Genomic DNA, 13,987 nt, shown 5'->3' with positions numbered 1-13,987 from the left:
CCTTCACTGGAACTAAGGGACCTAGCATCTTCCACCAAACTTTACAGTTGGCACTATGCATTGGGGCAGGTGGCGTTCTCCTGGCATCCGCCAAACCCAGATTCGTCCCGTCGGATTGCCAGATTCCAGAAAACGTGTTTCCACTGCTCCAGAGTCCAATGGCGGCGAGCTTTACACCACTCCAGCCAACGCTTGGCATTGCACATGGTGATATTAGGTTTGTGTGCAGCTGCTCGGCCATGGAAACCCATTTCATGAAGCTCCCGGCGAACAGTTCTTCTGCTGACGTTGCTTCCAGAAGCAGTTTGGAACTCGGTTGTGAGTGTTGCAACAGAGGATAAGCAAATTTTAAGCGCTACGTGTTTCAGCACTCGGCGGTCCCGTTCTGTGAGCTTGTGTGGCCTACCACTCCTAGACGTTTCCACTTCACAATAACAGCACTTACAGTTGACCCGGGGCAGCTCTAGCATGGCAGAAATTGGATGAACTGACTTGTTGGAAAGGTGGCATCCTATGATGGTGCCACGTTGAAAGTCACTGAGCTCTTCAGTAAGGCCATTTTGCTGCCAATGTTTGTTTATGGAGATTGCATGGCTGTGTGCTCTATTTTATACACGTGACAGCAACGGGTGTGGCTGAAATGGCCAAATCCACTAATTTGAACCGTTGTCCACATACTTTTGTATACATAGTGTACTTTGACTAAAACTATGACTTATTTACTTAAATCATTTTGCAACATCATGGGTAAGCTCTGGGAATCTTTCAGCTGAAAAATGTTTATCTTCGCTGTTGTTTACGTTCCCATGTACCGAATAAAGAAAATATAAGTTAAATGGGTTTCCATCGCATTTTCAACTCTACCGATGGTTTTGCCATCAAATCTGTTGCGATAAATAGCAAACTTGCCCAATCTGGTTTTGGCACATGCTCTATAGACAAGAGTTCGCTGATAAAGTGGACAGGGGGTTTTGAGATCTGGATAAGAGCAAGATAATTTTATTTGATAATTGACAGCCAAGCACCGATCATCATGACACCAGCTTTCAAATAATAGCCTACCCTCGATATTTAGCCTTTTGGCTAAACACCCTAAACACTCTTCATGTTGACTGCTAGGTTGGAGATGATGAGGGAGCTTCGGTTGCTTTTAAGGACACAGATGTATTATATGTTATATTTTGAATTGCAAATGCATAGAATTCATCGATGTTGTTCAAGCATCTCTCATAAAGGCATGTTGATTTTCTTCAAAGGAAGTCAAGGCAAGCTCACAGCAGAGAGCCCTTAAGTAATTGGTTCAGAGGGATCTTATTTAGAAAATTATCACTCCCTGCAGCTACTGCACCACTGTATGATTTAGTGTAACCTCATTCTACATTTAATTTCATTGGGCTCTCTGTCTGGCAGTTGTCCGGTTCTTATTGGGCTCTTTTCGAGGAAAGGCAACAAAAAAATAGTTTATTTTAAATTCAATAAATGAAAATAATAAAACCATATGCTTTCTTTGCTATGTTTCAACCACTCAGGTCTTTTTCAGTTCAGGAAAGACAACATCCCATTTCCAAGCCAGTTGAGACACGTGGCATTAATGGACTAGCTTTACTGTCTCTCTCTCCAGCTACGTCTTCTAGTCATGCACTCTCGTGTACGGTCGTTGAGAGGGGTTGTCATGGTTACCTTTTACATGCGGCGTGAAAGAGAAGACCACCCCACATTAAAATGGGAGCTCCTGATTTGGCTGATTCTACAGTGTTACTAGAGAGAGGGCAGTCCTGCGTTATAATTGGCCTTACCAGCTGTCACTCAAATACAGATGCCTATCACGTACAAAGCACATTTTGTGCTCTTAGGCAAGGTTTTATTGCCTTGACTCTCACTGTGTGTACTCTCTGTGTGTGGTTTGCCTGTGGTGGGTTTCTCTGACTGTTATCAAGACAGATGTCACAGAGAAATGGAAGGTGAGTTACAGCCTATATTGTAGCCTACATAATGTGCATCAGCTTCTCTTTATACAGCTTGAGTAGGGTGACATGGTGAGTTCTGTTTTCTTTTGGGCTAGGCTGCTAGGTAAATGGCCTTTTGATAGTGTACTGTACAGTTGGTACATACACCAAGAGGTACTGTTAGTTTTTTATTCATGAGCTCAATAGTTTGCTCAGTATGTGGGCGAGCTGAGGTGCCTGTTCATATGAACTTGTACTGTGAGTGTGTTTGTACTTGTGTGATTGTTTGCTCTTGTGTGCGTGTATGTGCATGCGAGGGTGTTTGTTTTGTCTATGTGTCCGTCTTCATACATTGGGAGTGAACCGATAGCTGTGTATACATAAGGGACATAGAGCTAGATGAGGATATCAGTGTCCATGACAGACAGACATGTTCTGTTTCCCAAGTGGCACCCTATTCCCCATATAGTGCACTGTTTTGAACCAAGGCCCATAGGGTCCTGTAGTGAATAGGGTGACATTTGGGACACAGACCTGATTCTGTTCTTGGTCATTTTTGCTGGGAAGCACCAGGCTACTCCATTCTGCACATGTGTATATTCTCCACGCGTAGAGAACAGGCCACTCAGGTGAATGGTGCTCGTTTAATAAAGTTATCTCAAAGCTGAATCAGTGTCTGCAAGATCACATAATGATAATATTCTACATACAGAACTGAATATAATAGCATAGTATAACGTTACTGTAAGACAAAAACACCAGCGCCACCGCATTTTTCTCTCATGTGGCCAAAACTTAACAGTGTGCGCCACTAGGCACAATACAGATGTAGGCTAAGCTACAGTTTGTTAAAGCTCAGACACACTGGTAGGATTGTCAAACGTTTGCCTGCCGACAGTACTTTAGCACGTCTGAACAGTGTCGGCAGTCAATCTCTTTTGTGTTAACACAGCAAAGATCTTAGAAGTCGTCAGCCTTGTTAAAATACTCCAAACCAGAAGGTGGCAGTAGCATTGTTTGGCAATACATTCCCATGCATATTGCTTATGGTCTAGATTCCAATCTATCTGCGCTAGTGTTGCTATTGTGTAGAAAGCCCTTGTTGAGACTAGCCAGATAGCCACAGCTAGATAACTGCCTAGCAAGATGACGAAGAAACAATTTAATTCACTCTCCAATCCCATACTGCCAGCCCATAGCCACATGTTTAGCTAGCTAACTAAAGTTAGCATATTCGCTAGCTAGCACAACATAGCTAGCTAGCTAAGGACACTGCACTAACTCGGCAGCTAACACAAGCAGCTGTTTCATGGAAACTAGCTAATCCATTGTGATTTAATTATACTGAACAAAAATATAAAGGCAAAATGCAACTATTTCAACGACTTTATTAAGTTACAGTTCATATAAGGAAATCAGTCAATTGAAATAAATAAATTAGGCCCTAATCTATGGACTTCACATGACTAGGCAGGGGCGCAGCCACCCACTTGGGAGCCAGGCCCAGCCAATCAGAATGAGTTTTTCCCCACAAAAGGGCTTTATTACAGACCGAAATACTCCTCAGTTTCATCAGCTGTCTGTGTGGCTGGTCAGACGATCCCGTAGGTGAAGAAGCCGGATGTGGAGGTCCTGGCTGGCATGGTTACACGTGGTCTGCAATTGTGAGGCAGGTTGGACGTACTGCCAAATTCTCTAAAACAATGTTGGAGGCAGTGTATGGTAGAGAAATTATAATTTAATTATCTTTCAACAGCTCTGGTGGACATTTCTGCAGTCAGCATGCCAATTGCACACTCCCTCAAAACTTGAGACATCTGTGGCATTGTGTTATGGGACAAAACTGCACATTTTAGAGTGGCCTTTTATTGTCCCCAGCACAAGGTGCACCTGTGTAATGATCATGCTGTTTATTCAGCTTCTTGATATGCTGCAGCTGTCAGATGGATGGAAATAAGCTTCTTGTGCGTATGGAACATTTCTGGGATCTTTTATTTCAGCTCATGAAACATGCAACCAGCACTTTACATGTTGCGTTTATATTTTTGTTCAGTATATAATGTCAATAATAGCTACAGTGGTTAGCTAGCTTGGATGAAGTATTTAGTGTTGTGTCTGTGCACTTCACTAGCTACCATCCCATAGCCTACATTGCATATGAAGTGTGACTGGCTCATCCGTGGATATACAGAGAAAATTGCCCCTAATTTTGGTTGGCTCCGACACGTGGGGGCAGGGGCGGACTTAGTGATTCGGAGGCCCTAAGTCGAGACCAGTATGAGCCCGAGCCTCCTATGTGTGCACGCGCTTGCACACAGTTTTTTTATGGGTTTTATAGTAAAGACGTAATTTAACTGTAAAAATGTATTACCTTTTAAGCTCCAATAGTGCTCACTAGATTAGTGTCGTAGGTGCAACAGTGCGTGACTATTCTTTTTACAGTATATGGTGAGGATGGCCGGGAAATCGCAGATTTTTTAAATATGTTGATATATGTTGATTTTGTGTATAGCGCACACTTCTGACAAAACAGAATCACATTTTTCCTCCAGGTTTTCTTTCATTTTCTGCAATGTTGTAAATTAGCATACGGAACAACTCTCTGCAAAATGTGTCCTTCACGTTCTGAAAACAGTGACAAACATAACACATAGCATCAACGGGCATGTGGGGTGAGGGTTCCCAGCGGACCACTCAAACCGTTTTTGCAATACAAAATTCTCCAGACCTCCAAGGGAGGTGTGACAGTGATGTGATTTTGGAGGTATGGCAACACGAGACTACTATTAAGCTAAAATATGGAATTGTTTTAAAGTGGTAATACCAAGGATAATTTAGCTATTTGATTTAGAATTTTAGGACCCCTGTAGGTATCAACATTTTTGTAAACATTTTCTGGGATTAAATATTTAATTTGGCCCATATAAATGCATTGAATGACAGATTCATACATGGAAAAACAGATTGTCAAACATTTTATCAAAAGGAAGTATATTTTTAAATGACTGTCCTATATCTGAGAGATATAAGAAAGCTAATAATTTTTACAGTGGAATTACCTGTATACATTTGACGAGGAAATGCCCTATTCACTTCCATTCATTTTTCAGCCAGGAAGCGTGTTACCTTGAGTCCTGTGACACTTGTGGGGGTCGTAGAGCAAAACGAAGAACACCAGTTCATCAGTGTGTTTGTGAGAGTCTCATCTTTCCATAGAGGGGTCATGTTAATTTGTAGGCCAAACCATTCGTACGCTACATACGTTTTCGTGAGAAGACTGATTTTCGAGATGTGTCCTGGTCTGACAAACACTGCTGTAGCTCTGCTACCTTCCACCGCAAATGCGGAAGGCCGACATCGGCAGATGCGGTGGATTAAGACGGAACCCATGCCAAAAAACATATCTCTAGCTTAGACAGATTTTGATGAGGATTTTTTAATACTTTTTTTATTATGCCTCGAGCTGAGAAATTATTTGTGTGTATATATAATTGTATTTATTTAATAAAATATGAATGCCCAGCTCATGAGGCACCTTGGTGATGTGAGGCCTGAGGCAAATGCCTCTTCTGCCTAATGGTAAGTCCACCAGTAAGTGGGAGTTTGTGCTCTCTAATTGGCTCAATGTCAAGTTGTTGGCCACTGACGAGCATTACGATTCTACAAGTAGAATTGGTAAGTTCGTCGCTACCAGGTCGGCATGCAGCAGGTACCGCTTTTTTTTTCTAGCAAGAGAGGGAATGGCCTCCCACTGTGAGTACCTCTGTCTATCAGCAGTGAGATTCTCGGTGTGTTTCATGCTTTAACACCATCTGCTCTAAGATTTGCTCACTGTACATCATTCAAAACAACACACTGTAGGCTACTTCGAAACAAAAATGTATAACTCAAGATCTAAATGCATATACCCATGAAACTGATTGCGATCAAGTGGTTGGTATGCAGATGCTGCATGGACGTTTCACTGGTAAAACTTCAAAGAATTATCATTCACGATTGAAAGCAGTGATGTTTTTGTCTTACAGTAACTTTATGCTATTATTTATTATTTTACCTTTATTTAACTAGGCAAGACAGTTAAGAACAAATTCTTATTTACAATGATGGCCTACACCGGCCAAACCCGGACGACGCTGGGCCAATTTGTGCGCCGCCTTATGGGACTCCCAATCACGGCCGGTTGTGATACAGCCTGGAATTGAACCAGGGGGTCTGTAGTGACACCTCAAGCGCTGAGATGCAGTGCCTTAGACCGCTGCGCCACTCGGCCTATTCAGTTCTGTTATGTAGAATACTATCATTATGTGATCTTGCAGACATTGATTCAGCTTTGATCTAACTTCATTAAGCGAGCACCATTCGCTTGAGTAACCTGTTCTCTACGTGTAAGGAAGAGAATATGAACCTGCGCAGAACGTCATCCGCAGATACGCTTCGGGATCAGGTGGACTAAAGATTCAGAAAAAGTTGGATCTGTAGCCACAGCCTTTTTATAAATGCCAACAGTTGCGTGAAAACTGGTGCATGCATGTTTTGTGGTATATTTTGTATGTACGTAACATTTGTGCATGCGTGGACTGATTCCATTATCATTCTGATCAGAACAGCGGTCACCCAGGTGTCCCATCCCTACTAAAGGTCACATCTATTGGTCTGCAATGACATTTTGATGTCTTGATTATTAAGCCAGTTGACATTTTCTGTAGACATGGTGCAACCGATGGTGGGCCAGCTAGATCTTAATTGCCAATTTACTGAGGTTACCATCATGGATTAAATCTCCAATAACAGTAAAATAATGAAACTTTGTAAGTGAATAGTTCATAATATGTTGCAGTGTCCATTATGATGCAACTCAACTGAGCCAAGACCCAAAGCGATTCATTGCATCTAGTCCTGTTTATCACACATGGACGTTTCATTTCCTCTGTGTTGTTATGAGCCCAGACAGACTGGCGGTACGCACTGGCGGTCAGCGGTTTCTTCACCGGTACACAAGGTGCAAGGCAACCCCCCCACATTTACTTGTACATAGGCCTACTGTTCGCCACTCTCTATCATGTATCTTCCTCTCCCATAGAGTGGAGCCTGTTTCAGGTCTGTGAGGCTGTGGCTCCTCCATAATGCTCCCCTCAGGAGGAGAAGGAAGCCACTCCAGAAGGATGAATAGCTACAGCTGGTGCTGCAGTAGTAGTAGGATGGACTGGCCGTGTGTGTAGTTAATAGAAGGGCGGGAGGCCTGTCTGAGTGGTGTCTTTGTCCCAGTCTCCCAGCCTCTCTCTCTACAACTGGCTCCTTGAGAAGGGACACCCAGCTACCCTCTAGTCTAGAGTGGCATCCACCCACCCTATCTACTGCCACTGACAACTACACCAGTGTTTCCCCTACCATCAATAACGCAGAAAAAGCCACCTGGCCTAGTTCTGTTGCCCATCTGCTTAAAACCAATTTGAAACCAGTGTTTACATTATTCACTGTCCATCATTCTTACCTGCATCCAGTGTTTACACAGCTTTTTCTTGCCAGTACATGATGTACTGTACATCCCGGCGTACTACTACAGTATCCACATTCCCCCATCCAGGCCAAAAGCTCCCACAGATCGCACCATCACTGGCCACCTCATTATGGGATGATCTGGTTGTAAGGATTTGCCTCTTCAATCTGCACCGCAGGGCTTTAGTCTAGGCTGATCCCATGTGTAGTGTATCCCATGTTAATCATGTGTATGATGGCTAGCACACCTAGCAGTGAACATTGTGATGTTGCCGTAACACTGACACCACTATGCTGATCTCCCCTGTCGTGTTGCATGAAAGGGTATGTGTAAAAACCCTTTATCATGAGATCTTTAATACTGGGTCGTTCTGTATGATTTCAATCACTTTCTGACTGCACCCCTATTGATTTGAACGAAACCTTCCATACATGTTTGCCCATGGTAGAAGCAATGTTCCGTCTAAGCTGCGCGCAGCTCCCCAGGGACTGCCGGCAGAAGAAAAATCAGCCCGCGCAGAGAAGCACGAGATTGAACAATAATAGCCACTTTCAATGCAACATTACGAAACAAAATAAACTATGCAAGACTTAGTATGCAAAACTAACTGAGCAATAGATTTTCTTGTAGGCAGAGTGCATTGGAGTAGGTTATATTGCATTGACAGGCACGACTCAGCCCGTACTCTACACAGACCGGTGCACCATAACCAATCAGAGCTGCAGTAGGCTTACAGTGCCTTGCAAAAGTATTCATCCCCCTTGGCATTTTTCCTATTTTGTTGCATTACAACCTGTAATTTAAATGGAGTTTTATTTGGATTTCATGTAATGGACATACACAAAATAGTCCAAATTGTTGAAGTGAAATGAAAAAAATAACTTGTTTCAAAAAGTTCTAAAACATAAATAACGGAAAAGTGGTGCATGCATATGTATTCACCCCCTTTGCTATGAAGCCCCTAAATAAGATTTGGTGCAACCAATTACCTTCAGAAGTCACATAATTAGTGAAATAAAGTCCACCTGTGTCCAATCTAAGTGTCACATGGTCTGTCACATGATCTCATTATATATAAACCTGTTCTGAAAGGCCCCAGAGTCTGCAACACCACTAAGCAACTTTGAACATCCCACGGAGCACCATTTAAATCCATTATTAAAAAATGGAAAGAATATGGCACCACAACAAACCTGCCAAGAGAGGGCCGCCCACCAAAACTCACAGACCTGGCAAGGAGGGCATTAATCAGAGAGGCAACAAAGAGACCAAAGATAACCCTGAAGGAGCTGCAAACCTCCACAGCAAATATTGGAGTATCTGTCCATAGGACCACTTTAAGCCGTACAATCCACAGAGCTGGGCTTTACGGAAGAGTGGCCAGAAAAAAGCCATTGCTTAAAGAAGAAAATGAGCAAACACGTTTGGTGTTCACCAAAAGGTATGTGGAAGAAGGTACTCTGGTCAGATGAGGATAAAATTGAGCTTTTTGGCCATCAAGGAAAACGCTATGTCTGGCACAAACCCAACACCTCTCATCACCCCGAGAACACCATCCCCACAGTGAAGCATGGTGGTGGCAGCATCATGCTGTGGGGAAACCTGTTTGTCTTCCAGAGATTTGAGACTGGGATAGGTTCACCTTCCAGCAGGACAATGACCCTAAGCATACTGCTAAAGCAACACTTGAGTGGTTTAAGGGGAAACATTTAAATGTCTTGGAATGGCCTAGTCAAAGCCCAGACCTCAATCCAATTGAGAATCTGTGGTATGACTTAAAGATTGCTGTACACCAGCGGAACCCATCCAACTTGAAGGAGCTGGAGCAGTTTTGCCTTGAAGAATGGGCAAAAATCCCAGTGGCTAGATGTGCCAAGCTTATAGAGACATACCCCAAGATACTTCCAGCTGTAATTGTTGCAAAAGGTGGCTCTACAAAGTATTGACTTTGGGGGGTGAATAGTTATGCACACTCAAGTTGTCTGTTTTTCTTGTCTTATTTCTTGTTTGTTTCACAAGAAAAAAATATTTTGCATCTTCAAAGTGATAGGCATGTTGTGTAAATCAAATGATACAAACCCCCAAAAAATCTATTTTATTTCCAGGTTGTAAGGCAACAAAATAGAAAAATGCCAAGGGGGGTGAATACTTTCGCAAGCCACTGTATATGCAAATAGACCATTGCCATATATGGATTTGTACCATTCACTTTGAACTGGACTGTTTTACAGCAGGAGTGGTCACGATTATTATGCTCTTGTTTTGAGATCAAAGTGAGAGCTGCATGTAGCCACGTGTGCAGGTTTGTTCATATTCTTTGCTAGTTAGTTAGTTAGTTATTAGCCCAGTTATAGCTAATTTGTAGTCAGCGATGAGGGAGAGATTGCTTCCTACAAGAGCACAAAACGTGTAAATTTCTAGCCATCTTTGAAAAGCGAGTCAGGTGAAGAGGTTTTTTTTATGTCTTAAAGGGGCAGTGTTGTATTTTGACACCGGCTTGAATAAGCTAAGTAGCCAATAGGCAGAGAGTAGCATAACTTGTCTGATTCTCTGTACTGATAGTATGGGAATAATAATAAATGTTATTTTGTAAAGTGGTTTCTTGCATCAAACAACACAACAAAATGTTCAGTGGATAAACAGGTTAATATCAAGCCCTGCATGTTTTTTTTTTTTGTTTGTTTTTTTAAGTCTCATGGAATGTAGGCCTACATTGGCTGCTACTTTAAGCTGAATGATAGAACATCTATTTCTATGTTATAATGTTATGTGATGCATTTTCTCCATTGTTTTTGATGGTAGGCCACTCTGGTAGGCCTACGTTATGATCAAATAGCCACAGTAGCCTACTTGGCCACTGTTAAAACAGTAAATTAAAGCGGGTACAGCCTCAGTGTTCACAGTAAACGCACGCCGGAAGTTGCACAGAAATTTCACAAGGTTCAAGTTTGCGCTCAGCAGACCTGAAATTTGCTCAGTGATGAAAAATATTAGAGGAAACATTGGGTAGAAGTGGTCAGAAAGTTACTTTTTAGACCGGAATGCCAAATGCCAAAACGTGGTCCTCTGTAGCTCAGCTGGTAGAGCACGGCGCTTGTAACGCCAAGGTAGTGGGTTCGATCCCCGGGACCACCCATACACAAAAATTTATGCACGCATGACTGTAAGTCGCTTTGGATAAAAGCGTCTGCTAAATGGCATATTATTATTATTATTATTAAAACATTCAGGAGAGAGTGCTCAAAGTTTTTACCCATTTTGAATACCCCACCCTACCATGAGACTTCCATGTCTTCGTCACTGAAAAAGATAAATGGTTGCGTTTGATATCATTTGAACGCTTACAAACAAGGTTGTCAAACTGTTTTATTTTGAAAAACGCATAAACTCCGATTTGTAAATTTATTTTCATGAACTCAGCAAAAAAAGAAACGTCCTCTCACTGTCAACTGCGTTTATTTTCAGCAAACTTAACATGTGTAAATATGTGTATGAACATAACAAGATTCAACAACTGAGACATAAACTGAACAAGTTCCACAGACATGTGATTGACAGAAATGGAATAATGTGTCCCTGAACAAAGGGGGGGTCAAAATCAAAAGTAACCAGCTGCATGAAGTACTGCAGTGCATCTCCTCCTCATGGACTGCACCAGATTTGCCAGTTCTTGCTGTGAGATGTTACCCCACTCTTCCACCAAGGCACCTGCAAGTTCCCAGACATTTCTGGGGGGAATGGCCCAAGCCCTCACCCTCCGATCCAACAGGTCCCAGACGTGCTCAATGGGATTGAGATCCGGGCTCTTCGCTGGCCATGGCAGAACACTGACATTCCTGTCTTGCAGGAAATCACGCACAGAACGAGCAGTATGGCTGGTGGCATTGTTATGCTGGAGGATCATGTCAGGATGAGCCTGCAGGAAGGGTACCACATGAGGGAGGAGGATGTCTTCCCTGTAACGCACAGCGTTGAGATTGCCTGCAATGATAACAAGCTCAGTCTGATGATGCTGTGACACACTGCCCCAGACCATGACAGACCCTCCACCTACAAGCCCTCAGTCCAGCCTCTCTCAGCCTATTGCGGACAGTCTGAGCACTGATGGAGGGATTGTGCGTTCTTGGTGTAACTTGGGCAGTTGTTGTTGCCATCCTGTACTTGTCCCGCAGGTGTGATGTTCAGATGTATTGATTCTGTGCAGGTGTTGTTACACGTGGTCTGCCACTGCGAGGACGATCAGCTGGCCGTCCTGTCTCCCTGTAGCGCTGTCTTAGGTGTCTCACAGTACGGACATTGCAATTTATTGCCCTGGCCACATCTGCAGTCATGCCTCCTTGCAGCATGCCTAAGGCACGTTCACGCAGATAAGCAGGGACCCTGGGCATCTTTCTTTTGGTGTTTTTTCAGAGTCAGTAGAAAGGCCTCTTTAGTGTCCTAAGTTTTCATAACTGTGACCTTAATTGCCTACCGTCTGTAAGCTGTTAGTGTCCTAACGACCGATCCACAGGTGCATGTTCATTAATTGTTTATGGTTCATTGAACAAACCTGGGAAACAGTGTTTAAATCCTTTACAATGAAGATCTGTGAAGTTATTTGGATTTTTACGAATTATCTTTGAAAGACAGGGTCCTGAAAAAGGGACGTTTCTTTTTTTGCTGAGTTTATATGTTGGAGCTTACACCCTATTTTACATCCTCTGAGGTGTTTGTTGTACCCATCATCGGTTGAGACACAGCATACTCTTGAATACAGGGTGGGTGTCACGTTTTGGCTGATAAATGTACTAACATGCAAAGCTGTCATCAAGGCAAATGGTGGCTATTTGAAGAATCTCAAATATAAAATATATTTACACTTTTTTGTTTTCTACATCATTCCATATGTGTTATTTCATAGCTTTGATGTCTTCACTATTATTCTACAATGTAAAAAATAGTAAAAAATATAGAAGAACCCTTGAATTAATAGATTTTGCAGGTTTTCCTACTTACAAAGCATGTAGAGGTTTGTAATTTTATCATAGGTACACTTCAACTGTGAGAGACGGAATCCAGAAAATCACATTGTATGATTTTTAAGTAATTAATTTGCATTTTATTGCATGACATAAGTATTTGATACATCAGAAAAGCAGAACTTAATATTTGGTACAGAAACCTTTGTTTGCAATTACAGAGATCATACGTTTCCTGTAGGTCTTGACCAGGTTTGCACACACTGCAGCAGGGATTTTGGCCCACTCCTCCATACAGACCTTCTCCAGATCCTTCAGGTTTCGGGGCTGTCGCTGGGCAATACGGACTTTCAGCTCCCTCCAAAGATTTTCTATTGGGTTCAGGTCTGGAGACTGGCTAGGCCACTCCAGGACCTTGAGATGCTTCTTACGGAGCCACTCCTTAGTTGCCCTGGCTGTGTGTTTCGGGTCGTCATGGTGGAAGACCCAGCCACGACCCATCTTCAATGCTCTTACTGAGTGAAGGAGGTTGTTGGCCAAGATCTCGCAATACATGGCCCTATCCATCCTCCCCTCAATACGGCGCAGTCGTCCTGTCCCCTTTGCAGAAAAGCATCCCCAAAGAATGATGTTTCCACATCCATGCTTCACGGTTGGGATGGTGTTCTTGGAGTTGTACTCTTCTTCCTCCAAGCACGGCGAGTGGAGTTTAGACCAAAAAGCTCAATTTTTGTCTCATCAGACCACATGACCTTCTCCCATTCCTCCTCTGGATCATCCAGATGGTCATTGGCAAACTTCAGACGGGCCTGGACATGCGCTGGCTTGAGCAGGGGGACCTTGCGTGCGCTGCAGGATTTTAATCCATGACGATTGACCGTCATCTTGAACTTCTTCCATTTTCTAATAATTGCGCCAACAGTTGTTTCCTTCTCACCAAACTGATTGTCTATTGTCCTGTAGCCCATCCCAGCCTTGTGCAGGTCTACAATTTTATCCCTGATGTCCTTACACAGCTCTCTGGTCTTGGCCATTGTGGAGAGGTTGGAGTCTGTTTGAGTGTGTGGACAGGTGTCTTTTATACAGGTAACGAGTTCAAACAGGTGCAGTTAATCCAGGTAATGAGTGGAGAACAGGAGGGCTTCTTAACGAAAAACGAACAGGTCTGTGAGAGCCGGAATTCTTACTTGTTGGTAGGTGATCAAATACTTATGTCATGCAATAAAATGCAAATTAATTACTTAAAAATCATACAATGTGATTTTCTGGATTTTTGTTTTAGATTCCGTCTCTCACTTTTGAAGTGTACATATGATAAAAATTACAGACCTCTACATGCTTTGTAAGTAGGAAATCGGCAGTGTATCAAATACTTGTTCTCCCCACTGTATTTACCTTTTTTCAAGAAATCATAGAATAGTTTGACAACTCTGTTTGTAAGGTTTCAAATTAAATCAAACTCAACTATTTATCTTTTTCAGTGATGAAGACATGGACGTTTCATGGTAGGGTGGGGTATGCAAAATGGTTCAACTTTGAACACCAATATCTCCTGAATGTTTTGGCATTCAGGTCCGAGAAGTCAC

The 13,987-nt window shown here is 42.7% G+C and overlaps 1 protein-coding gene across 6 annotated transcripts in view; it reads left to right on the top strand.

Moving 5' to 3' along the window:
* LOC121531539 (suppressor of tumorigenicity 7 protein homolog) overlaps positions 1–13,987 on the top strand; it is an 83,491-nt gene that overhangs the window by 56,274 nt on the left and 13,230 nt on the right. Inside the window, exon 1 of one of the 6 annotated variants that reach the window (XM_041836794.2) lies at positions 1,899–1,961. The exons of the other annotated variants lie outside the window; for them this stretch is intronic. Coding sequence (XP_041692728.1) covers positions 1,955–1,961 — 7 coding nt within the window. The 5' untranslated portion in view covers positions 1,899–1,954. Of the gene's footprint in view, positions 1–1,898; positions 1,962–13,987 lie in introns of those variants that run through there. 6 annotated transcript variants of the gene reach the window in all.

The sequence above is a fragment of the Coregonus clupeaformis genome, chromosome 19 (genome assembly GCF_020615455.1).
Source record: "Coregonus clupeaformis isolate EN_2021a chromosome 19, ASM2061545v1, whole genome shotgun sequence".
NCBI lineage: Eukaryota > Metazoa > Chordata > Actinopteri > Salmoniformes > Salmonidae > Coregonus > Coregonus clupeaformis.
This window is presented reverse-complemented; position numbering and strand designations above follow the sequence as displayed.